Here is a 27,884-nt window from a genome sequence, read left to right as displayed (position 1 = left end):
AAAAAACAAACAAAGATGTGTGCCACTACACTCAGCTGATGGACTGATTGTTTGGACTGACAGTTTGGACTGGCGAGACGCTGTTCCCGTACATGGCAGTTCGGACAGAGGGCTCTCGAGCTCACAGTTCCTTTTTGATGAGAAGCCATCAGTTCGTCAGTCCATCAGTTCCGAATGATCAGTCCACCGTCCTTGCTCACGCACGACAGTTCAAACTGTTCAGTTCGAACTTATAAGTCCGAACTGTCAGTTCGGATTGATCGCTCGTGCTGGGGACCGTAACAGAAGTTGTGGGCGGCAGTCCGTCGCCTGGGAATCTCCGGGGTCCCGCAGTTCGAAGCCCGTAGGCCTATTTGGCAGTTGGCCCACGAAGGCCCGCAGCTGCTGTGATGACAGTACATTGCTTTGAAACATTTCTATGGACGTATGCAATTGCTGGTTTTCACGGCGTGTTATAGAGAAACCACAAGAACGGACAAGGAAGACGAATACCCTAAACGCACAGAAAAAAACAAGCAAAAATCAGCCGATTTCAGTCAGTTTGTGCCTGATGACGGGAACTGTTAACCAGTTTCCGAAACGCCCCAGCTGTTAAGTCTTAGGAAGCCTACTTTGTTAGTCTTTTTGTCATTGTGTTGTCCAAGGTGTTGTTTATCTGCTCTTGTTACAACTGTATCGTCGTTGTCAGCTCGCTGTGTTAGTCTTTGTCGTGATGTATGATCCGAATACTTCCTGAAACGCAATTTTTTTTGCTGCCAATTCATTTAACATCTTACATCGGCTGATTTTTGGCTTGTTTATGTGTGTTTGTGTATTCAAATTGCTTGTACCTCCTTGTGGTTTCTCTGTGACATAAGTAATAAACCAGCAATTGTGTACGTCAATAAAAAAATGATTCAAATTATTCTTTTCAATTGGAAGAATGAATTGAAGAACGCAGTAGTTAGCGGCACACACCTGCGGTGGTATTGTATGTAGTCTACAAGCAACTGTTCTGAGCTGTTATAAGAGCGGGATGCGGCGATGTGAGCTCATAACCGTTGAAGTACTACTCTTGCAATGGAAATTGAACCCATGTTTGGCGCGACATGTCACGCTATCTGTCGGGTTGGCCCATAACTACTTGCAAAAACCACTCGGGCGGGAGGTTCAAATCCAAAATGTTAGTTTTTTAAATTATTATTTAACTACTTGATTAATTGCTTAGTAGAAGCAATTAAAACTGTGCAAAAATAAAACACGCAATACAGTTTTGTAATAAAATACAATGTTCTATATAAATGAGTAGGAGATGAGGTCTTTCTGGAATGCCACACTTCAAAATGTATGACTACCATTATAAAGTGAATTAATTTTCGCTGGTTTGTTTGCGTGATAATAGCCGATGCAGCACTTCTTGCATTCAATGTGGCTGTGTTAGTAATACATTTTCAAAAGCTACTATCTAGCGGATGGGCCGAAACTTCTTCGAAAAAAATTGATTGTCTGTAAAGTCGTTTTACGGACGATAGTTTAACGTGACAACGTCATAACAAATCATTGATGAAATGATTGCATACTTTAATGAATAAAATTGAATCATTTTTATTGAATTATCACTATTTTGTATGGTTACAAAGAAGGAGTGAAATGAAATCTACAATTTAATTGATAAATTTACTTTTATTTGCACTCATTAATTCAAATATGTTTATTACTTTAACGAAGAGATTATTTAAACTATAACTGTTATACATGTTTGCTATTTAACTTCTTCCAATCTGTGTTATTCTGTTAAACATAGGACGATGATAGAAAAAGTAGGAAACGAATGTGAGTGTTTCAAGTTTAATGTGCCTCGAAAAAGTCAAATCGATGGTTGTTCCAATCGAGTGGAAGAGAGATAGATGCGGCGTAAGCGTACAATGAGCGTAACGGGACACAGCGTAACGGGACAATGTGCGTAACGGGACACTTTTTCGTGAGTGCAGCCGGCGTTCATCGATCTATTAGACGTTGTCACGTCAAAAACAAGTGTCTAGTGTCGGCGATTAGAGTTTCTTCCTCATGAGCTCGGAAGACTGGCCCGAACATGTGCAAGCCGGCAAGCCAGGTGTAGTTCTGCGGGCAGTCACGCCGCAGCTGTCATCCGGATGGTGTAGAAGGAGGGAGGGAGGCGAGCTAGCGCCGCGGGGGAATGAGAGGTTCGCCCGGACTGGACGTCAAGGTCACTACTTTGCCGAGAAGGAGCGGTGCGTGACCTACGTACCTCCGCAGCTCAGACGGAAGCACGCTGGCTTTCGGTGCGAGGGGTTAACGGGTTCTAGTCCCGGTTAAGACGTGGGCGTGAATATGTATCGCCTAGAAATACATATATAAATAAATGTCAATAAAACTACTAAAAAAAATAAAACAATATGTTAATAAAAAAAATCATACAGGGGTAGTTGGCGATGAAAATTAACAACTAACCAAACAGAAAAAAACATAATTGAAAAAAAAAATATTTAGTAAATAATAATACATAAAAATATCAATAGGCGTGGTTGTTAGTTGAAATCACCAACAAGCCAAAAATTCCATAAATAAAACATCGTCTCAGTTATAAAACAGTTGCTTATCTGTAAAAAATTATCTTACGAATGTCAATAAATTCATATACCTACAGGTTTTTGGTAGTGAAAATTACCGAGACAAAAAAAAATGTTTGAAATATACATGTAAATATGTAAAATTAAAATAAACAAAGTCAATAAAAATATAATGTATGGACTGTTTGTTGGTGATGATTACCAACGAACCAAAAACGTTATAAATAAAGCAAATGTGACTCACAAGGGGACCACCAAGTATGGTACAAACGGATTTTAATAGGTCATATATATATGTTGTTGAGGGAGGCTCCCAGAGTACTAAGATAAAAGGATTTTGTCCAATGCGCCTTAGTTTTCGCGAAAATGGTGGTTAAAGTTTTATACGAATGTTTTAGGCCGGTACATTTTCCGTCGCGCCAGGCCTAGTTTCTTGCCTAGCAGCCGGCCGGTCAGGGTTTGCTTCCTGCTCATAGAAATTTTGTTTTTTGATTATTTCATAATTTTATAATAATTCTTATTTCAACGCTAAAATAAATAGTTAAAAATATTTTATTTTTGCGTGATTTATTCTTTTCAATCATATTTGGGCAAAGATTGCTACCTGATTTTGCCGTTCCCAACCTTTCTTTTAATAATCTATCTTATGCTTTAGTTACAGTAGGCGAATCCTAATGGTATTATAATCTTTTAAAGGGGAAATAAATGGTCAGGAAGTAATGAACTATAACACATTATTCACTCATTGTTATATTTAATGCTATTCAATGTGATTGGGAACGGCAATTATTATGATGTTGCGCCACTCGATGTTAAACGAAATGTTTGACATATCCAAATTAAATTTTTAAATAAATATTTCTGGGTTTTTACTATAATTGTACATTATTAAGACATTAGATTAAAATGTTCATTATATATGTATACGTAAGTTGACAGAAGCTGACAATTTACATTGTCTCATTTTTCTAATTTATGCCGGTTAGTTTATCTCGTGTGAATGGCTTACTAATAATCCTTTACCGTATCTTACAACTAAAAACCTCCTAAAACATTCGTGGCTTAATTGGGATTCTAACTTAGAACGTTAGAACCCATTGAACCAGAGTTTGCTTGTTTTAACTATCTACACTACGAAAGTCAACCGCAATATCGATTTTTTTTCCACAAAAAAATTATAGCTCTGTTTACACATAAAACTATTTAAGATAATTTACACCACGGAATTTACTGTAAATTAGTATTCAGAAACAATTAAAAATTAAAGGGAAGAAAACAATTTCAAAGCTGTTCGGTGACTTGTAGGGAGACGGTGTACTCACCTGGGATGGGGACGAATCGACGAGGTTAATCACCCTGGACGAGCGGAGACGGAATCGGACGGAAATAGACGAACGTTGGGTTTGACCGCAGGCCAGCGTCCGCCCCCACCCCTCTCTTTCTCGTTCATCAGGGCTGCACACGGAGCTCAGATTTCGGACCCAGGTGCTGTCCCTAGATAAGGGCATACGCTGCTCTTATTGTGCAGTAACGATTCCTTGTACACCAACATCAGGGTATCATTCACACGCGAAATTTATATATACATATAGCCCCTTTAAGCAAAAGTGGTGCAACTGACGTTATCTTTGTTTGGAAATATTTTATGTTTTATTATAATTGTTATACAATTGAGCCATTGACTGCAAAAACTTTTGCTGCTACCTGTGCGGTTGGTAGGTGAACTACAACTTAGCCCGTTAGTGCAGTTAACAGAACGATTTTTTTTCTGAACAAGATTCTAACGCTAACTAAAAAAAATATTGGAGTTACACTACTTGTGCGTTAAGGCCCTCTCTTTATATATATATATATATTTATTTATTTATTTATAATGAGGTGACTTGTAAGTAAACTGTAATGTTACTTTCTAAATGTATGATTAATAATTTAACTTGTTCAACATTTTACTGGTGTGGAAACCAATTTACAAATGTTTTTAAAATAAAGGGGCAAAACAGCAGATGTTACAACGTCAGGTTGGCGTCCTTGTTTATTTAAATAACGCCCGTAAAAGATCGTTCGGTACTGCAATTGTCTGTTGTAAGTATTTAAAATTATAAATATAATACACAATGTTTAAATGTGAAGGTATCAGGGATCTGTGTACCTAAACTTTTGTGCTCAAATACAAAAATTTATGTTGACTTGTTCGCCCATTTGTGCTTGCTTGAATGTAACATTAGATTCTTTAAAGACTCTGTTTAAGTCAAAAATTGTACATAAACATATGCGGTATTTATAGCCACCACTTTAAAAGATTCTTGTCTGTGTGTATTGTATGGGAATGTATGTGTGTGTATATATGCGGTTCTTTTTGTGAAGTATTTAAATTTATGCATTATTATTTTTATATGTACATAAATTTCCTAATTCCATGCTCACTTGAATTATTTTAGGATTCTGCGTTTGGATTTGTCTAGAATACCGTCGTTTTCAGGGGTTAAAGTGCTTGGTTTTTTATGGATACGCGAAGTTTGGTTTGGATCTATTTTATGTGGAATTACAACCAGGGATCAACGAGGTTGTTCGTCTTCGCTGTTAGTGTTGAGACACCTGCAGGGATGTAACATCCTTATGAAGCTCCCCCTTTTTTTAAATAATGGAAGTACAAAATACACACTATTTTATTATATAGACCTACATATTATATCCCGAGTCCGGGGAACTCTGTGGCGCTTAGACGCGACGTGACAGCAAACTATCTAGTTGTAGTGAACATGTGGCTCTCACCCACGTGACGCACCAAAATGGACGATTGAAAATGAAATGTTTCTTTCCATTGCATAAACACAAACATGCGACAGTCATCAACGCCTGGAGTTTTTTTTTTAAATCGACTCGTTTGAAAGAAAAGTTTAATTAAAATGTGAAATCGCATTTTTGGAAGGAAAAAAAATCACCCTGCGTGAACGCATTCGAGGTATATTTTATTTTTCACAAATAAAGTTAGTTAACAAAAACCCTTAAGAAATAACGCGACGAAAACGGAAGAGCTCAGCATTGCCGAGCTAATCCGTACGGGTCCGTCTCCCGTCCGCTGTAGAATCTCTGTAGTTTTTTTTTTTTTTAAATCGACTCGTTTGAAAGAAGTGTTTAATTAAAATGTGACATCGCATTTTGGAAGAAAAAAAATCACCCTGCGTGAACACATTCGAGGTATTTTTTTTCGCAAATAAAGTTAGTTAACAAAACCCTTAAGAAATAACGCGACGAAAACGGAAGAGCTCAGCATTGCCGAGCTAATCCGTACGGGTCCGTCTCCCGTCCGCTGTAGAATCTCTGTTCCGTGAAGGGGCGACTGAAATGCTGCCCCTTGGGACAGCCCTTCAGGATTTTTCTGGCAATGGTTTGTTTGTACAGCGACTGGAAGGGCAGCCCATCCAATTTCTGAAAACATGTTTCTTTAAGTGTTTAAATAATCCTGATGGGCTGCCCTTCCAAGGGGCAAGTTTTCAGGATTATTTAAACACTTAAAGAAACATGTTTTCAGAAATTGGATGGGCTGCCCTTCCAGTCGCTGTACAAACAAACCACGGCCAGAAAAATCCTGAAGGGCTGCCCTTCCAAGGGGCAACAATTCAGCCTCCTCCTCCGTGAATTCCGTCTCTTGTTTACGTTTCACAGCAGAACGGACCAAGAGCGGAGGAAGACGTCGGAGCAGTTGGCACTTGGCTGGCTTTCTGCCCGCCTCTGCCGCACAGCTGTCACTCCCCTCCCCCCCTTTATTCCTCTTCTTCCTGCCGAGGCGGGGGGCTTCCTGCGTCCGCGTCTCGACGTCTCTCCCTCCCCATCACCCCCTTCCTCACCTGACCGGGGTTGTCGTCGTCCCGCGGCCGTCCGTGACCCTGTCTCGCGTCTCTCTCTTTTTTTTCCGCGCTGACGCGCGTCTGTCGTGTTTCGCGCCCGGCCCCGCCGAACGCAGCTCCGGGTGTTCACGCTCCATTCACAGACCGCTCTATGTTTCTGTGGGTACACATCGTTTGCCCTACAGGCGTTTGCCCTAAACGTAAGGCAAATGCCTGTAGGGCAAACAACTTTAGGGCAAATGCAGTTTAGTGCAAACGACATTAGGGCAAACGCCTGCAAGCACTTATGTTTTGGATTAACGAAACCACGCAAACTTTTAGGGCAAATGCCTGTAGGGCAAATGACTGTCGAAAAACTTCTTTTAGGGCAAACGCCTTTAGGGCAAATGCCGGAACTTGGTCCGAATGGGATTATCAAACATTTTGTGCAAACGCATGTAGGGCAAACGCCTGTAGGGCAAACGCCTTTAGGGCAAACGCCTGTAGGGCAAATGACTTTAGGGTAAACGAAGTTTAGGTTATTTTGGGTAATGTAGGTTTTTTAAATTATGTATCGATTCAAACGGTGTTCTTGTAGTTTATATTTTCTCCGCAGGTAGCAATATCTCAATAAATGTTTTCCCTCTAAATGCAAAGTTTACAAAACCGTTGCTAGATGGCACTTATGTAAGCCTATATCGAGGTTTGGTGGGAATTCATGTGGTATGAACTTCCTAGATTCACCAACAGATGGTTCCCTGCCCTAAGTTCAATGTTATCGAATACTTTTTCTGTAAAATATTTTGGAACATTAGGTGATGTAAGGTCTTTGACCAAAACAAAATAGTATAATAAAAAAAACAGTATTCGCGATTTAACAAAAATATTGCTGGAAAAAGGTTCAACTTTTTTCCGGGGCTTTGCTTATTTCAATTTCAACTGTCAGACGCGCATTACGCTATGATTACTGAAAATATTACGAGCATATAGGTAAATAATGCGAATACTAGCTGTTAAACATTTTCTTAATTAGCATAATAGTACTAATGCGGTTAAACTCCTACATATTGTTCATACTATTTTATTCTGGAATGTATACACAACATACAGCTAAAGTACACAATGAAGAAGTATTCCAGTTCGTTTTGTTATGGGTTTTCCATAATTTGCATTTAGTTTGTAATGTTTGTGTTAGATCACTTTGACGTTCAGTTATAAGAGTTGGCCGATAATAGTCATTGGTTGGCATGATTCTTAAAATAGGCTATATCCGTAATATAATATATACCTATTAAAATATATCCATAATGATTCCCATATTTCCCATATTTCCACTTATATTCCCAAAATAAAATAATGAAAAAAACGTAATGGTATTTCTCAATAATAATAATGTGACTTTAGTCCACCGCACACAGAACGACTTTCCTTGCGGGATTGTATGCATATTTGTTTGTTCCACAATATTCCTTCCTTCTTCCAAAGTGACTTTTAGCGACGCGATTTAATGTTCACACTTACTTAATAGTTCATTTTCAGGAAGATCACACCCTTGTACATCAGTAACTTGCCCTGATGAGGATCCATAGTCAACATTTGGTTTAGTCGATTGGAGTTCACGCCGTTTTCGTATCAACCGACTATCTTCTTGGTAAGCCAGTTTACGCCGAGTTGTGCCATGTCGAATCTTTTTACGAATGACTTTCTTGTATATTGAACCAGGGCTCCTACCTGACATTTTTTTGAAAGGACTCTTCTCTCAAGCTAAACCTTTCTTGAATCTTGTCCTGCCATGTAACATTTACGCTGAAAAGAGCCTCGCTGTGTCTGTGTGTAGGTAATTTATTATACTTCACTTGTTCCCATAAAACTTATTAGGGGTTAAGCTATAGATGGTCTGGGCGAATTAGCAAAATATGCACACTCTCGATGGAAGTATTTTCACCGCATTCTAGAAACATATTAATAAAACGACAGATTCAGTTGGGTACACGTTATATAAAAATTGAAAATAGGCATGAAGGTCACGGAGGCTATTTTAACAGTAACTTTTAAACACTATAAATGTTTTTATAAATACATATGTATAATCCTCTGCCTTAAATTATTTTAGGGTCATCGTTTTTAGGACGATTTTAAGTGAAAATTCCAGCAGGCAAGGATAGTAAAATTTTGTAAGCTCCTTTTATTAACACTTGTTTTTATACATAGCAGCAATATTAAATTAAGTTAATTCGTTCGCTAGTTAACCCCCCCCCCCCCCACCTTGGAAAATATTACATCAACCTCTCTGTTAAAAAAATTATTTAAAAAATACAATCCAGTCACTGAGATTGGCGCACCACCTGTTGTAAGGTTCAATTACCAGCTGCATTCGTAGACTTCAACGTTGGGAAAGCAAACTGTATGTGCTGCCATCTAATTTGTGAGTTTTTTACTTTGTACTCATTTGAAGAATGGTTCCAACATTTGTTAACAGGGGCGACACACGTAAGGACATCTATCTTTGAAAAGGTTCGTAGGGCAAACGCCTGTAGGGCAAACGACTTTAGGGCAAACGCCGGCAAGTATTAATTTTCGGATTATTGAAAATTCGCAAACTTTTAGGGCAAACGCCTGTAGGGCAAACGCCTGTAGAGCAAATGACTGTCGAAAAACTTCTTTTAGGGCAAACGCCTTTAGGGCAAATGCCGGAGCTTGGTCCGAATGTGATTATCAAACATTTTGTGCAAACGCCTTTAGGGCAAACGCCTGTAGGGCAAACGCCTGTAGGGCAAACGCCTGTAGGACAAACGCCTGTAGGGCAAACGACTTTAGGACAAGCGCCTTTAGGGAAAACGCTTTTAGGGCAAACACCTGTTTGGAATGAGGAATGCGAGAATATGCTTCGAAAATGCGTTTAGGGCAAACGCCTGTAGGGCAAACGACGCACTCCCGTTTCTGTTATGATATCAAAGAAAAGTGAGATGGTTTTCTCCGCGCGCTCCCGATTATTCTTGTAAATACGATTGCTCCTGATTATTCTTGTCAATATGATGGCATGATCCTGTTGGCTTGATCCTGGGGTACATAATGCTTGCTGTTTTAATTCAGTAATGTACATCGAAAGATCCTGATGGCATTAGCTTGTTGGCTTGATCCTGTGGCACATGATGCTTGCTGTTTTAGTTCGGTACGTCGGAAGATTATGTACATAAAAAATAGGTCATATAATAATAAATTATAGTCGTAAGTCAAATAAAAAGGATATTTTGTAAACCACAATCATTTTCTGTTTTGCAATTTCTTGCATGTGTAGTATCTTCGCTTCCGTCCCTGGTCAAATATTCCAGTTCTGGATAAAAAGCAAAGCGGACCACGAGTCCAAGTGCCCTAACCCCGCATGGTAGACTCTTTTCTACTCTGTTCAACACTTCATCCAGACCATCCTCTATCTCCTGTAAATTCCTACACGTAATGCATGCCAAATTGCATCCCGCATGAATGTGCCCAGGGTTTTCCCTGTGTCTATGCAGGTTTTACCTGGGCCCAACCTATCTCTAGTTATAGTCTAGATTTAAGAGTGAGGGGAGTTATTCATGGCGCCAATCGTTGCCATGGCTGGCCAATCCCCTCCTAGCACATGATGCATGCGACCCTCTCCCTGCATGACTAATCCCAGCATGACTAGGCGTATAGGCTTCGGCCTGAGACGCACCTAGGTCACTCCCTAACCCGTACCCCTCCAAAATACACTTTGTTTTAGTTAGGTTAGAAAAAAATAAAAATACTCGATGTCGACTGATAAATGGATAGCACAACGTATGTATTTTAATTATTGATCTTGGGTTTCGTATTTACGGCACATGGTAGGAATGACTGGAATGTGTAATAACCACGGTGCTGCCGTCTGTGGCGGATGGCGCGAACCAGAGTTCACAAAGCCAAAGGGAAATTTTATAGGACTAACTGTTTCATTAAATGTAACACGATGGTGAATATTATAACAAAATTTTATTGTCGAAGATCTGATTGAAAGCCGGGGTTTAGTATTTTTTTTTTCAAGTTTTTTTTTTTTTTTTTTTTTTTTTTTTTTTTTTTTTTTTTGCTTTTTCGAGTTTCGTATTATGAGTATTTGCTACGTAAGAACACATGAATTCGCTTGTTACGGACGTAGAAGTTACACATCCCTGGGGAGTACTGAAAGACTAGCTCACATATTTTTGTTTTTGTTCTGTGGATCCCAAATGGAGTTTATTTAGAGCTCCCAGTAATAAAACAAGTAAATTTGATTATATATTTAAAGATAACATAAAATTTTAGTTCAAATACTATATAATACAGATTAAATTTCACATTTCATAAAAACAGTGGGTACTTAAAAATGGCATAAACTGAAGTCTAGATCTCGTAAAATTTACTACAAAAAAAACTTTCCCCCCACTTCCCTTAATTTTTTGCTGGCTTTAAGTTAATTTAACCATATTTTCTTATCTTTATTAATTTAAAGAATCCTTCACTTAGTATTAATTATTAATAAGAGATTATTAATATTAATAAGAAAGAGCAAGTAATGTTTGAATTATAAAATTTTAATCCGGGTGTTCTTGAAAAACGCTATTTTTGTTTTTCTTTGCCGACAACCACACACAGGTCACGCAGTTGGGTGGATACCACGACAGAAGCACCAGTGAGCATCGCACCTATCATCCCGCCTCACTACCACAAACACACCCCTTATGGCATAGATCACATATTAAGAGATTAAAAAAAGACCAAAAAAAAGTGTGTATTAACGATTAAAAGTTGTAACATTTAACAGTCCTAGTCATAAACCATAGACATAGACGCCAATGATTTATCAGGGTAAACGTTTTGTATCATAAAGTCGTATAAGTTATGTGCTATGTTTTAACGAAGGCAATTTTTGAAAATTGTCTTGGATTAAAGACTGTTTACACCATCTTTCGGTTTCTGTATGTATCCTTATGATTGTGGACGTTTTACTAAAACAGCGTTTATCCATGTTGAGGATGTTAGCCACAAAACTAAAACCCCTTGCATCCACGTGCTTTTTTCCCGATTGCCCTGCCGTCCGAACTTTTACTAGGGTTCAATTATTTGCCTAAGCTGCGTTGCAATTCACCTGCCGAGCCAGCACAAGCCCCTTGAAAACTGCATCGAAAGTCGTGACGTTGAAATGTGTTGTGTCATAATCTACCCCCTAGGGACACGAGCGATATGCACTTTCTCCATCACTAGGTCGTTTGTTGATGCTCAAACGAACAAGGGTGTTCCTATCCACAAGTCTAACGTTTATTCATTAAGGGATTAAATGTGTCAAATGAAGTGAAGGGATCAAAGAGAAGTCGTCTCGACCACATGTACTTACTTAATTGATAAGAACACAGCTCTGATTTTCATCCTTAAAGGTAGGTTACCACCGGGAAATACGCTTGTTAAGTGGGAATCGAAATATGTAGGGCGTATGAGGGAAGTTCTCTGATTAAAAACGTTGTTAAACATTATAAACCAATTTACCTTGTATTTTGAATAGATTCTCATCACTCATCCTCATCTGTCGGCGGTTGATGTTCGATTGAGGGGTCAAGTAGTTCCTCTTCTTCGGCTTCAAGAGGAATACCATTTTTGCAGTCACCATGGCAACTCCGTCTGTGACAAAATCGTCCAATGAAGTTTTTACTTAGTTATTAAGTTTTTAAATCAAACGAACCAAACTGATAGTTTGTCATGTAACTTGTCGCTAATAGTATAGTTTCTAAAAGTAGTGTGCCAAAGGTCTAAATATCCTTCTGCCACTGTTGTTCTGTCAACAGTTGTTTTGTAAACAACTTCATGTGGTTATCGGTGTTCGTGAACGAACATCTTGTGACGTTATGCGATTGACAGTCGGGGAAATAAGGTGTACCACAGTTTCTACTTGTGACAACTGTCAAATCCGAGACGGATTATTCCGACCTTACGGCCGGCGTACTCGCGTTCCCCTCCCACATATGCGCCCTAATAGGGTGGGGTGGGAGTATCATTCCAGTTCTATTTGATTAAACATTCCAGAGCTTTTAATAAACAGAACTGTGAGGGATCGCTCCCTGTTGATCGGGAGGGTATTAGAGCTTTGGCTCCGACCAGCGGCTGGGGCCACCAACCCAACATAGTCACCGTCTCAGCCCCTCTACCGCACTCAGCTAACCAGACAGTTGGCTGTGTCCTGAGCCCTAAGACTTTCTCAGCACTGCTGGCGCCTTCCCCGATCTCCCACATCACGCCGGGACCCCTGAAAACATCCAGTGAACCCGTGGTCCGGTGGAGGCCTTTCCAACCTCTGTTAGCTGTCCAGGCTAGTACCGGAGCTGTGTCGTCGCTCACCACGTCGACTCCGCATCAGGCTCAAATCCGAGACAAGTCGAATGACCAGAAACTATCGCCATTCTGTAATCGAGGGAATGAATATTCGTCGGTGACCTTGAGAGAGTTGCGTCGCCCCACGCGGTCAGTTATAGAAGAGCAGCGGGTCAAGCTGCCCGTTTAGTGCGCGTTCCGCAGCGCCTCGGGAAAAAAAAAAAAACATTCCATCGAGTGGAACTTGGGCACTCTTAACAGAAACCTTCTTCATGACTGGGAGGGGATGGAGGGCTACCATACCACATAACCCCCATGGCGCTGCGGGGGTGGGTTACGGAGTTATAACGGCACGCACGGACAAACCACGATTAGATTTATTATATTGTTACGAATGCGAGAGACAAGACCGCGAAGCACGCTTGGTTCGGAGGGGGCTGTGGGCTACGCACGGCCACTGACGTCACGTGCCGTCCATTGGCGTAATGCATGCCACCCGTGCCTGGCCGGATTACAAGAGATCCTCGCTACCCCCTCCTCCCTCCGCGCCCCGCGCATCGTCCCGCCTCGGGCTAATATCACCTTTAGAGGCCTGGGAATCCCGGGCTGTACAGAGGCCGCCCTGCGGAGTGGCGCAAATAAACGCCGCCTTTCTCGATGTTTCGGGCGTCGGGTCGGCTCGGGATGACGCGACTCGTCACAGCCACTCTTGTCCCTTCGAGAAGGGTGCCACAGGTATTTAAGCAGCGACGCCGGCCTCCGAGGGAGTTCCGAGAGTTCCGCGAGTTCCGCGAGTGAAGGGAAGTGCGACATCGGCAAAGAGGGTGACAGACCCCCTCGAGAGTGGCGCGACAAGGAGCGACGGGATCGAGAGAGTGCGACTGAGTGGCGCGAGACTGTGTGTGTGGACAGGCGCGAGGTAAGGGGCGAACCACTGTTGAGCCTAGCTCCAGCGAGGAATGCGAACTGTGGAACTTGACAGACATTGAGTGACTTGCGAATAAACATTTTTAAGTGTCAGTGATTTTTTGATCGCTGCTCGGACATGTTTAAGTAGGTACAATTATTTATTAGTAATGTAATGATTAATTATTAATAATATTGATATAAAACTGAATTGGGGTATTCCTTTCGAACCCAGTTACCCCACATTATATAAATCGTAGCAATATATAATGTTTTTGATGTTACAGACGTATGTCTTCAAAACGCTAGCACACCATTCATTGTGGCATGCAAATAGTATGGACCAGCACGGAGCCCAAGGCAGCATAAGCAGCATTATGTATCGTCCTATTTTACCCAGGGCCATCACCCTGATTAGTGTAGCGTTAGGTACTAATGATGACCTCGTCGAAACGTAAACTTCCTCTAAGTCCCGTTCTATACAGTGGCACGGAAACTGCTTCCACGATGCATAGAAATGCAACAAATGGCGACCAATGAGATTGAATTCCGATGTTACGAAATATTAATTTAATTTAAAAAAATTGGTTGTCTGTAAAGTCGGTTTACGGACGATAGGTTAACGCGACAACGTCATAAAAAAACATTAATGAAATGATTGCATAATTTTATGAATAAAATTGAATAATTTTTAGGTATTGAATTATCACTATTTTGTATGGATACAATGGAGTGAAATGAAATCTACAATTTAATTGATAAATTTACTTTTATTTGCAGTCATTAATTCAATATGTTTATTACTTTAACGAACAGATTATTTTAACTATAACTTTTATATAAAGAAGGAGTGAGATGAAATCTACAATTTAATTGATAAATTTACTTTTATTTGCACTCATTAATTCAAATATGTTTATTACTTTAACGAACAGATTATTTTAACTATAACGTTTATACGTGTTTGCTATTTAACTTCTTCCAATCTGTGTTATTCTGTTAAGGATAGGACGATGATAGAAAAAGTAGGAAACGAATGGGAGTGTTTCAAGTTTAATGTGCCTCGAAAAAGTGAAATCGATGGTTGTTCCAATCGAGTGGAAGAGAGATAGATGCGGCGCAAGCGTACCATGAGCGTAACGGGACAATGAGTCATCCTTTTTCGTGCGTGCAGCCGGCGTACATCGATTTATTAGACGTTGTCACGTCAAAAAACAAATGCTTGGAAATCGTAGCAGAATTAACATATATAATAAAAATAAACGACAATGTAATAGTAGAACACTATAGATATTCTTGTACTTGAAACAATTTTTAACGTATTAAAAACATAAAACAAACATGTCTATCACCCCAGCCAAGTACTCGGCTTCTATTGGTCACACGGAGCGACGTAAACTGAAGAACTCAGCACTGCCGAGCTAATGCGCACTTAATCTGCGCGCTATATTGTAGAAACTCTGTTCCTTGAGATTCGTCTCCGTTTACGTGATCAAGGAATGAAGTCGTTATTGGCTCGATTTAACGTGTGACACTTGAGCTTTATTTCGTTTTTGACGTGACAACGTCTAATAAATCGATGAACGCCGGCTGCACGCACGAAAAAAGTGTCCTGTTACGCAAATTGTCCCGTTACGCTGTGTCCCGTTACGCTCATTGAACGCTTGCGCCGCATCTATCTCTCTTCCACTCGATTGGAACAACCATCGATTTCACTTTTTCGAGGCACATTAAACTGGAAACACTCCCATTCGTTTCCTACTTTTCCTATCATCGTCCTATCTTTAACTCAGAATAACACAGATTGGAAGAAGTCAAATAGCAAACATGTATAAAAGTTATAGTTAAAATAATCTCTTCGTTAAAGTAATAAACATATTTGAATCAATGAGTGAAAATAAAAGAATATTTATCAATTAAATTGTAGATTTCATTTCACTCCTTCTTTGTATCCATACAAAATAATGATAATTCAATAAAAAAAGAATTCAATTTTACTCATAAAAGTATGCAATCATTTCATCAATGTTTTGTTATGACGTTGTCACGTTAAACTATCGTCCGTAAACCGACTTTACAGACAACCAATTAAAAAAAAAAGTTCACTATGTTACGAATTTTGGTTTTGTGTTTTCAGGGGGACAAGTCCCGTGAGCGCACCGGATGAAGGGTCGCTGAACCTTCGCCAGATGGAGCGCCGCTGCGGGAAGTTGCGTCCTGCAGGTGGCGTTCTCGTCGCCTTGTGACGGCGGGTCTACTCGGCCCCCGCCCAGCCATCCCCCCCCCCCCCCCCCCTGCACACGTCACCAAGGACCGCAACCCGACGACGACGCGCGTGCCCACACACGCAATTAACCGCCCGCGGGGAATGCGGCCGAAGGCCAGAACTCTCCCTGGCGTCGGTAGTTTTCCGCGGCGCCGGTAGATGGCGGCAGTCGACGGCCTAGCCCGCCGGTGATTGAACCGCTGCGCCCCCCCCCCCCCTCCCACGACAGAGCGGTGATAGGGAGAGTTTTGGCGGGAACAAAAAAAAAATAATTCCCCCCTCTCTGTTTCTTGCGACCGGCAGCCATGTTGCCGAGGGTCGCGGCGACCATTTTGTTGCTGATCTGCTGCTTGCTGGTCCCGGCGGAAGTGACGACTAAATCCAGGTAGGTGGTGCATCCGGGTTCTGAATACCGGTGGGATCAAATTTTGATGTTCACTCGGTGGATGATGAGAAGACCTGGTAGTTTTCTTTGGGGTGTTCCCGTTTCCACCACGAAAGCAATTCCATTATTTCTCCATGTTAGGGCCTCATTTTCCTCATCACATCACATTAACGAGTGACTTATGCATAGGCCTACATAATCCCCGTATTTTGGGTGGATTTTCTTATCAACTTATTTTTACAATTCAGCCATCAAAGTGTGAAATATGCTCTGGTTGTAGCACTTGGTGAAATGGTTCAAATTCTGTATCATGTGTATCAAACCATGCTTGATGCGTTTCCTATATGACCTTATGGTTACTTATGGTGACCTACAGACTTATGGTGACATACTAAAACATTTTAAGCTGCCTTGACATTTACAAACAATACTTATCTGTTTGTTTCCCATCTAAAACATTTTTATATACATAATTGTATAATCATTGAACAGTGTTTGGGGTATGCTTGGTTGGAGGGGGGGGGGGGGGGGGTAGAGAGAGAAAGAATAAGGGGGATATATCCCTTTCTGAAGTTTTTAAAAGTATGTGATATTTCAGTGAAGGCAGTATGTTATTTTTGGTGTTGCAAGGGGCTGTTACAACACCTGATACTACAAACCACACAAGAAGTGATGCCTGTTGTGAATGAAAATGTAACTGTCTAAAATCCTAGTTGAAGTAAGTTTTTAAAATACACAATTATAATTTTTTTTTCAACTGCCCTGTTGAAAAAAATTTCCTTTATCCGTCAGTACTTTTCATATAGCCTACCAATTTTTGAATTTATTGTAGAGTGCATTATTTTCTCTCTTTTTTTTAAAATTTGTTGCATTTGGATATTACTGAACTGTTACGCTCTCTTAACTACTATCATATTGAGAAATTATATATTAATAAAAAAAATTTGATTTCAATTTTGTTGTTATTGTTTCATTGTAATTTTAATGTGTGTCACATTGTGTCCAATGTATTTGTGCAAATTTGTACACACAAATTATTCTTAAATAACAAATGTGATTGTTATGTATAGACCACGCGGACATGGCGGCGGCTGATGCTCGACTGACTGAGTGACGCATCGGTCTATGTTGCCAACCTGAGTCACCAAATATCCTCATCCATACTATATACAACACTTCCCCCCATTTAATTTGTCACGTAATCATCTAACTTTCTTGGTGGCACTCGATGTCTCCTCGAGGACCTGTCCTGAGTACGGCCTAGTACAGAACTGGAAGGAAAACCCCTGAATGGAGGAGATCCTTGGGAGATCCCCGGGCTGTTTCCATATCCAGGCATCTCGGAAGCTGATTTTACGGGTGTCCCTGCTGCCGCTGTGGACTCATCTGCAGTCGTCCGACCCCGTTCGCCAGTTGGTTCTGCTGCTGTTATGGCCGCCGCTGCTGGCTGCTGCGTACCTTCACTGCTGGGGCGAACTCCGGATGCAAACTGGTGTGTCCGCTGCAAAAACGTCTGCTCCCTACAGGACACTGCCTCCCCAGGACACTGTCCCCTGTCTGGCTGGCTACTTCTTCGACGTAACTGATCGACGTGCCTCCTGTGTAAGCCTCCTTGCTCATCTTTGACCCCATATATCAGCAACCCTTCTACCCCAGAGATCCAGCCTGGTATCCACTTTGGGACTCTTCTATAATTCCGCAGCCACACTGCCTCACCTTCTCTGAAGTGTCGAACCCGCGTTGCTACCGTATTGTCCGCCTGACTTCTCTGAACTGTACCTGTTGCTGGATGGAGTTTTGTCAAAGCTGTCTGTAATGATCGCCCCATCAACAACTCCGCGGGAGTTTTCCAAGTGTTATTTTCCCCTTGTCTTGGCGTAGTGCGCCATGCCAACAGCGTCCGTGCTATTCGAGTTCGCCAGTCACCCAATACCAGTTTACGGAGTTTCACCTTGAAAGTTTGCACCGTCCTCTCCGCCAACCCATTACTCGAAGGATGATAGGGTGGTGCGAAAACCATGTCAATGCCATTATTTTTTAAAAACTGTGCCATCTCTTGGGATCGGAAGGCTGTCCCATTATCTGCCACCACAGTGTCTGGCAGTCCATGATAACTGAATATGTCTCGTAATTCTTGAATTACGGCTGTTGCAGTCATACTTCCCACTTGCCTGACCTCTGGCCACTTGGAATACGCATCGACTACAATGAGAAAATTAGCTCCTTGAAATGGTCCCGCAAAATCTATGTGCAATCGAGACCATGGTTTGTCAGCTGTGGGCCAGGCTACTGCTTTAACCTTAGGTGGATTATTTTGACACTGCTGACAACTTTTGCATTCCTTCACAACCTGTTCAATTGCAGCATCTAGTTTTGGCCACCAAAAGTAACTCCTTGCCAACGCTTTCATATGCACCACCCCATCATGGTTTGCATGAAGCATGCTCATCACCTCTGTCCGTAACTGTGGTGGGATTACTACCCTGGATCCCCACAACAAACACTCCTTGTGAACAGACAGTTCCAGCTTCCGTCGAACATAGGGCTGCATCTCCTCTGTCACTTGATCTGGCCATCCATTTTGTGTATATGTCAACACCTTGCACAGTAAATGATCCTTCCCAGTCTCTCTTGCTATTGTCTGTGGATCGACAAACACTTCCCCCGCTTCTTCCAGCATGAGAATTTCACTGGGACCTGGAACTGGGAATGCAGGTGACTGCAGAGGCAATCTGCTAAGGGCATCAGCATGCTGTATTTGGGTCCCTGGTCTGAATTCTAGTTCAAAATCATACATTCCTAACATCAAACTCCATCTCAACAATCGCGGTGAAATGGTATCTGGAACAGGCTGCTTGGGATGGAGAAGGCGCAAGAGTGGCTTATGGTCAGTCACAATCTTGAACTGTCTTCCGATCAAATATTGTTTAAATTTGGACACCCCAAAAATGACAGCCAAGGCCTCTTTGTCCACCTGCGCGTAGTTTCGTTCGCTCTTTTGTAGTGTCCTAGACCCAAATGCGATTGGAGCTTCCGTCCCATTACCCAGATCATGGGCCAGCACCGCCCCTACCCCATACTCAGATGCATCACATGTTAAAACTAAGGGTTTGTTTAGGTCATAGTGTATCAAGACTTGCTCCGATCGTAAAAGCTGCTTGGCCTCTTCAAACGCCCTTGCGTGTGCATCTGTCCAGCACCATGGAGTGTTGGCATCCAGCAGTCTGTGAAGAGGCTCTAATACATCTGCTTTGTGACAAAGAAATCTCTCATAAAAATTCAAGAGACCCAAAAATGCCTGGAGCTCTTTTTTGTTACTAGGTTCTGGCGCATCGTGAACTGCTTCAACCTTACTTGAAAGTGGATGGATACCCATCTTGTCAATTCTGTGTCCCAGGAAAACAACTGAATCCACCCCCCAAACACATTTTTCACTCTTTAACCTAAGCCCTGCACTTTGCAACCGTCCCAGGACTTCACGGACACGACTCCAGTGCTCATTGTCACCTCCTCCGGATATTAATATATCATCAAGTAATACTACTGTACCAGGTATGCCAGCAAGCAAGGTGTCCATCAACCGCTGGAATATCGCTGGACCACTACTTATGCCAAATGGTAATCTCTTAACCTTGAACAACCCCTTCATGGTATTTACCGTAAGCAATTTTGCTGTGCCCTCATCTACAGTTACCTGCAAATATGCTTCCTCCAGATCCAGTTTTGAGAACAGCTGTCCTCCCTCTAGTACTGCTAGTGCTTCACTGACAGTGGGCAATGGGTACACACTAGTGTCACACACGCTGTTTACAGTGCCCTTATAGTTCCCGCAAAGCCGAATGGACCCGTCTTTCTTCAAAATGGGTATGACTGGAGTCGCCCAACCCGAAAAGTCCACTGGTTCATACACTCCACGCTGCACTAACCTATCTATTTCCTGGCTCACCTTGTCTCTCAAAGCAAATGGTATTGGCCGGCTCTTTTTAAACACAGGGTCACATTCTGGTGGAACTGTTATTGTCACTTGTGGTCCTACATATTTTCCCAGCTTATCTGCCTTAAACACATCCGGAAACTCCCTAACAATCCCTGCTGCCAAGTCTTCCCTAACCTTGTTCACCCCCACTAACTTAATTCCCAGAGGTGCAAACCAATCTCGTCCCAGCAAATTCGGCCCTTGTCCTTCCACCACTACCAACTCTAGGAGTACCGCTGACTCACGCCCCTTCAGTTGTACAGCAACTTCCATAACCCCCATCACCTGTAGATATTCGCTGGACCAGGTGCGTAATAACATGTCCTTCTTTGTCAGTGGAGGTTCCTGAGGCCACAGGGCCTTGTAAGTTCTCCCGCTGATAATCGATCGACCTGCCCCCGTGTCAACTTCCATCATCGCTGATTTCCCATCCAGCAACACTTCCACACACCACGGTTTCCTGGGCTGTTGTTCCCGCATATTGTACAGCGTATATTGCGTGGCAGCACCTTCCGAACAATCCTCTTCAAAATGCTGTACTTCCTGTGCCACTTCTCGTTGCGCTAGGTCGTTTGTTTTCGAAACTCCCTCATGCTTTTTTTTTGTGATACAAGCCCGCTCAATGTGTCCCCTCTTTTTACAGAACCGGCATACAGTGTTCCAATGTCGGCACGTGTCTGCTGCGTGCTGCCCATTACAGCGCCAACATAGCTGGTTCTCGTTGTCTCTTCCCTTCCTTATCGCTTCCCTTTGTCTTCCCAGTGATATAGTGTTCGACTTAACCGAACCCGCCGGTTTTGAATATCTTGACACGCCATTGTTCACTTTGTGTACACTCTCTTCCACTATTGTACTGTCTCTCAAGTCCGCCATGTTCTGTCCAGTCGCCTCTGTTGCCATCGCAATATCCACTGCTTCTTTCAAGGTTAGTTTCTCTTTAACGAGGAGAGCCTGTTGCACTGATTTATCCCTTACGCCGCAAACGAGCCGGTCGTGAAGCATTCGGTCGAGGTCCGAGAAATTGCAGTGTGTACTCAGCCTTCGAAGCTCTGCTATGTACACGGCGATCGTCTCCCCATCTTTCTGATCGCGCTTCAAAAACTTAAAAGTTTCCACAATTTCACTAGGCTTCGGGTGAAAGTGATTATTTAATATGGTGAAGACGTCCATCAAGGAAACCGACGCGGTCGACTTTGGTGATACTAGCGACGTCACCAGCCCGTACAAATCGGCGCCGCACACGGTATAAAACACTGCCCGCTTGGCCTCATCCTCCGTGATAGTGTTCGCGATAAAATAAAACTGTAACCGTTCGCGATAAGAATTCCACGATTCTTTCTCGGGCGCGAACTCTCCGATGGCTCCGATTAAGGCCATATTGTACACGAAATTGTTATCCGTTTTAACCTCGTCGCCAACTGTTATGTATAGACCACGCGGACATGGCGGCGGCTGATGCTCGACTGACTGAGTGACGCATCGGTCTATGTTGCCAACCTGAGTCACCAAATATCCTCATCCATACTATATACAACAGTGATGTTTAATGGGATTTAGCTGGCCAGCATTATCTATATGTAAAGAAGAAAATGCGAGAAAAGATGCACTAAACACATCATTTACAAATGCATGTTTAATTTATCTATTGTAATACAAATATCCATGTTATATACACATAATTGTGTAGGTTCATTAAAGAACTGTCTGTTGGAGAACCTCGTTTCTTAGTACAGGGGCGCAACAACAGGGGGGGGCAAGGGAATTTCCCCCCCCCCCTTCTGAACTCTTTAAGTGGGGGCAAACGGGGGCAAAGAAAGTGCTGTGTAATCAATTTTTAGATGATAAAATTGCTTAAATAGCACCATTTTCCACCTTGAAATACAAATTTTTCCCGGGGGAGGACTCCCGGACCCTAATATCCATATCATATGTACACATTATTTTGTTGGTTCTTTAAAGAACTGTCTGTTTGAGAACCTCGTTTCTTAGATGTTAAGTACCAAGGGCAGCTCGCCGTGCAGATCGCTTGTCTTCCAGGCAGCGGATGAGCGACGGGCGCGAGATCTGCGGCAGCGTGGACATCCGCAACTCGGTGGCCAGCTTCAGCCAGCTGGAGAACTGCAGCGTCGTGGAGGGCTTCGTGCAGATCGTGCTGATGGAGAACGCGCGGGCCGGCGACTTTGCCAACGTCAGCTTCCCCAAGCTGGTGGAGATAACGCACTACCTGCTGGCGTACCGCGTGCACGGGCTGGTTAGCCTCGGCGCGCTCTTCCCCAACCTGGCCGTCATCAGGGGCTACGCGCCGTTCATCAGCTTCGCCCTGGTCGTCCACGACATGCCGCACCTAACAGTTCAGTACCGAGGGGGAAATCATTCCTTATAGTGGCATATCCGAGGGGGAGGGGGGTCCCTTCATTCGCTCAGTCTTATGGGAGGGGTGATGGGGGCAATCCCCTCCATTTCTCATAAGTACCTATAACCAAACAAAAATGCAGAGATAGCAAATAATCTCCTCAAGTCCTTACATGACCTTTTGAAAATGATTAAAAGTTTTTAATGCATTTTTTTAAAAAAATTTTTTAGTGCTACTCTACAGTATCTCTTTTTTATTTTTGTTTTAGTTATAGAAATCAGATAAATACGTAGTTTTCAAGGTAACTTTTCTTTAAACTAGCGTTTTAAGGGAGAAGCTATTAGGTTTTGAAATTCCAGACTCCCCGAAACCTTTGTGGTGGTTTTTTGCCCTCCCCAAAATTTGAAAAGGTGTCTTGTCACTGGGTCCTTAGTGGTTGAAACTTGTCTTCCACTCCTCACCCGTTATGATTGCTGTTTATACTAGATAAAATAACATCTTACAATAAAAAATGGGGAAAAAATTAGATTCTGTGAACAAGGTTTCTCCTCTATGATTTCATGTAATCTAAACAAATTGAAATATTTATTTTGAGTCAGTAAGATATAAAAATATTAAAAAAAAAACTAGTTAACATGATACGTCATCGTCAGTTGGAATATGTGTAATCCAGGCTCACCATGTTTAAATTTTTGTGCACAAGCAGGGATAGTTGTGAGAATTTTATTTAAAAAAGTTTTCAAATTAGCTCGAATGTATTGTAGTACTTTGTGCTTCTTGAAGCAATGGAATATCGTCTTAGTGCTCATTGATGGAGTCATGCTGGTGGTTGGGATTGAGCAACTGACCCCTACCCTCATGAGTAGAGAAAAGATTTTATGATATTGTTTTTAACTCTACTTTGTTTTAAAAATACAATATTTTGTGTTATTAACTTATTTTAAAAGTGTTGTTTATTGATTGTGAAATATTAAAAATTTATTTAATAATAAAGTAATTACTAAAAATACATTTTTTCACAAAAGTTATATAATTTCAATCACTATAAATATATTTTTGTGAAATAAAATAATTTGTGACACTTGTGTTGGGCAATGATACATCGATCCACCCTGGATTCCTATGGAATTTATATATATATATATAAATAAATATATATATAAATATATATATACGTATAATATCATTCTACCAACAAAAGGAAAGATTTTGAAAGTAAACAGCTGGAAAAGCAGTTCGATCTGCCCCCTTCCCCCTCGACACCCCTGAAATGTAATTCTATGCACACTTCTGGTGTTGGATCAGCTTTACTTGGAGCAGGGAAAAAAATTTTGACCTTGAGAAATTGTCTGCCCTGAGTATGGCAACCTATGACTGGGACAGGCTGGGTGAGTTCATTCAGTCATGAACCCGAGAAGGAGATTCTCACAAGTGAGAAGTTCACAACTTGACTGGGAATAGAACCCAGTACCATAGGCTCATGAACGAGAATTTCTAATAATGGAGCCAAAGGGTGGAACCCGTAGAGTAAGTATGGCTGTTGACCACTTACACAAGATGGGCTCAGCAATTAAACTGCTTATTTGCCAATATAATTAATAATACCTATAAAAAATGAAACTGTGTCCTTTATAAGGTTATATAATGTTATAACACTATGTATATTTGTTTCAATACAGTAAGGGTGTGATATTTTCATAAATTTCATCACTAGTGCATTTGAATATCTTCTCCTTAAAATTACTATTCAAAATTATAAACTTATGTATGATTACAGTACGTAGTACAGACTTAAGATAAATAACTTAAAAAGAAGAAGAAGAAAAAAAACAGACAAAACACAACAAAGAGCACTCAAATTTTCAACCACTGTGCAGCTTTTGTCAGGAGAAGCCCAAGAGCTTATTTTGACCATTCTGTTGGCAGTTAGTGTGAAGAAGACAATCATTAGTTTACGTTTGGTCCTTCCTTTACGCCATGCTTGTGTGTCTTGTTCCGGAATCAGGAGGTCGGCCTGTGGAGCCTCAAGAAGATCGTGCAAGGGTCCGTGTACGTGTTCGGCAACGCGAACCTCTGCTTCGTGGACACGGTGAACTGGGCGTCGCTGGCGTCGTACGGCGGCAACAGGATAGGGCAGAACGGTGACAACTGCCCCGCGCAGCAGAAGGGTTGCAAGGAGGCCTGCCGGGACTGCTGGGGCCGGGCGTGGCGGGAGAAGTGCGGCACGGGCTCGGAGGGAGCCGGCGGGTGTGGCAAGCTGTGCCTGGGCGGCTGCACGGAGGGCCGGCCCGACCACTGCAGCGTCTGCGCGGGGGTCCTCTCGGGGAACGTCTGCACCCAGGACTGTCCTCCGGGGAGGTAACGTCTCACTGGTCACTCGGTTTTTTTCATTACTAGCTGTGGTACCTACCCGGCTTCACACGAGTGGAAAATTTTTTTTTGACTTATCTTAATTAATATAAAAAAAACTTATGTACATATCTGATTCAATTTCAAGTTTCGTGTATAAGATACAAGTTATGTAATTTTTTTATTTAACCCAATTAGACTTCTCTCTATGATTGGAGAGCTTATTTAGACACTTTTGAAAAAATCTGTTTTAGTTATAAAATAAACTTCAAAATATGCCATGATAATACCAGATTAAGAGTTCCCAGTTTCATAGTTGTTTAACGTTTACTTTATGTAAACTAAACATAAATAATGATATTATTTTTGGACTAATAACTAATTACAATAGTATCAACTTGTAAGTAATTTTACTCGGTAATTTAGTTATTCTTTTTTTCCAGTTATGCCTACTTTGACACTACCAATAACACAGGTCTGCAATGAAACAGTTTTTTAAATAAATTTATCACAAACATGTAGATATTGGTCTGTATATAGCAAATATAAACTTTGTTTTAATGTATCATGTCACATTCTTTTTGTATATAGATAAATATATAATAGTTCGTTAGATCGGTAAGTTCGTTTTTTTTATATAAAATTGATTCCATGATCTATATTTATATTCTATACTCTATGACCGACCATCCTATAGTCTATTGTTACTAACCTGCCTTTCCCCTGTGAGAAAAAGTATAAACAAAAAGTTTTATGTAGGTAGTCTATGACTGATCATAGTGGTTTAAACCAGGGGGGGGACACTTCATAGGGTATAGCAAACGCATTTTTCTAGTTGCTATACAGCTTTATCCAACATCTGAGCACAAAAATTATAATAAAAATACCACGTTGATTAAATAATTATTACATTTGTTTTAACATTTTATCAAATTTATGGCATAAATTGATATTTTTGAAATGAAAATAATATATTTACGTAAAAGAAAATAAACGAGTTTTCGTTGGCACATTGAACCACTTGTTTATCCATCAACACCATAATTAATGGCGCCGGCGTTGAATTAAGTGATATTAGGTTAATAAAAAATTTCTAAGGAAATTTTGTTTCAATCATGTTGAAATAGTAATCTCGTTAAATAATATCAATGATTTCATGAACTGCTTTATAAATCACTGTTATGAAACATGCCTGATTCAGCTACGTGTTGTGTTAACTACTGCTACAACAAGAGAAGAGATAATAATAATTAACTTTACTTTAAGTTTCCGCTTGACGAAACTAGGTATGTGTAAATTATTAAAACGAAACAAAATAAAAGTTTTGTGTAATTAAAATAGTGATGAGCATTTTGTTTTCATGCCCTACAGAATTTCCTCTTTTTAGGTAGTGTGTAGTCGCACATTGAGGACAAGCACACAATACATAAATACTTAGGTACTGTTCTAAATGTCACTGAGTCTCAAATTCTGCTCAAACTTGCTGCTTATGTACTTTAATTAGTCTAAATGTTTTGTATGAATTTTATTTTTAGGTCGAGAGGGAGGTGTGGGTAAAAATTTCGTAATGCGTATCCAAGTCTATCCCTTGATACTAATAAATGGCATGATCCTGAATACATTGATCCTGTGGTAATGATGCTTGCTGTTTTAACATTAATTAAAACAGCAAGCATCATGTGCCACCGGATAAATCATACATGATCATACCAACAGGATCAAGGTATATACTTGGATACGTGATACGGAACAATTACCGAGGTGAGGGTTGCGAAAAAATTAAGTGTCTTAAATTTTTATGTTGAAATTAAGGTTTTTTTTTCCTTAATTTATTGCTACACACGTGTCTTCAAGAAGTGAAGATACGATAAAGATTTGTACTTTCACCTAATCCATAAAGAATTAGATGCCATTGGTAACAGCTTCATTTCAGTTTTTGTGGAAAAATTGTACATCATAGGCAGTTAAATTTGCCAGAAATACACATTGCCTGTGTTAATGATTATATACTTCTGCACGTTTTTTTATGCATTTTGTTTGCGATTTGTAATGCAATTCGGTAGGTACCTACGAAAATCCTAACCTTAACTTCAATCAACGTGATTCTACTAGAACAGAAATTATTTCTTGGACATAAAAAAAGGCAGCGATTTATTATAATCCGAAAATATGTTACATGTTATGCATTTTAACAAATGTTATGCTACGTAAAGAAAACATTTTTAACCGAAATGAGGTTAAGTCAAACACTGTCTCAAAGGTAAGAAATTTACTTATTGTTTTAAAAATATTGCTCTCATAAATCATTATATGTTACGTTTACCGATATTTAGTTAAATGATTTGCTTATAAGGGGGAAAAAAAATAAAATCAATATTTTTATAAATATTAATGCATGCACGAAACAAGTCAAAGGCTTGCCAACATTTAGTTGAAGCTGCAAATTTCCCTACTATTCAAATTATTGTTTTAAGCATATTAACTGCAAATTGTACTTTCTAGGATCAATGTTGTATTTAAATTAAAATGTACTTATAATTTGAAACGTAAGTCTTACTCCAGAAGGTACTTTATCTCGGTTTTAAGCCATTGCAACTTCGTTTTAATGTTTGTCAAGTTTGCGTTTTTGTATAGCAACTAGCGCATTTCTGAATAAAAAAAACGTAGAACTGCAATAGCATTGAGTGTCCACTCTGTACTAGTACTTTATTTACTCTATGGTTTAAACTGCAAAAAGAAAAAGTGTAATAAAAGATTGTTTTATTAAATCTGTAACAATGGCTCCTCGGAGTTGCAAAAATAATCCAAATGTATTTTGCTATATTTGTGGACAATATACAATAGTTAAGCAAAGATTAAAATTAACAGACTTTGTAAAAATTGCTTATTATGCTTACTTCGGAATGAGGTTAT

General features: G+C 40.7%; 1 protein-coding gene across 1 annotated transcript in view; it reads left to right on the top strand.

Annotated features, from left to right (window-relative positions):
* Positions 1-27,884, top strand: part of LOC134528222 (insulin receptor-like) — a 119,660-nt gene that overhangs the window by 76,957 nt on the left and 14,819 nt on the right. The window contains exons 2-4 of the mRNA XM_063361640.1: positions 15,780-16,293; positions 22,307-22,619; positions 24,628-24,980. Coding sequence (XP_063217710.1) covers positions 16,214-16,293; positions 22,307-22,619; positions 24,628-24,980 — 746 coding nt within the window. The 5' untranslated portion in view covers positions 15,780-16,213. The remainder of the gene's footprint in view (positions 1-15,779; positions 16,294-22,306; positions 22,620-24,627; positions 24,981-27,884) is intronic.

The sequence above is a fragment of the Bacillus rossius genome, chromosome 1 (genome assembly GCF_032445375.1).
Source record: "Bacillus rossius redtenbacheri isolate Brsri chromosome 1, Brsri_v3, whole genome shotgun sequence".
Lineage (NCBI taxonomy): Eukaryota > Metazoa > Arthropoda > Insecta > Phasmatodea > Bacillidae > Bacillus > Bacillus rossius.
This window is presented reverse-complemented; position numbering and strand designations above follow the sequence as displayed.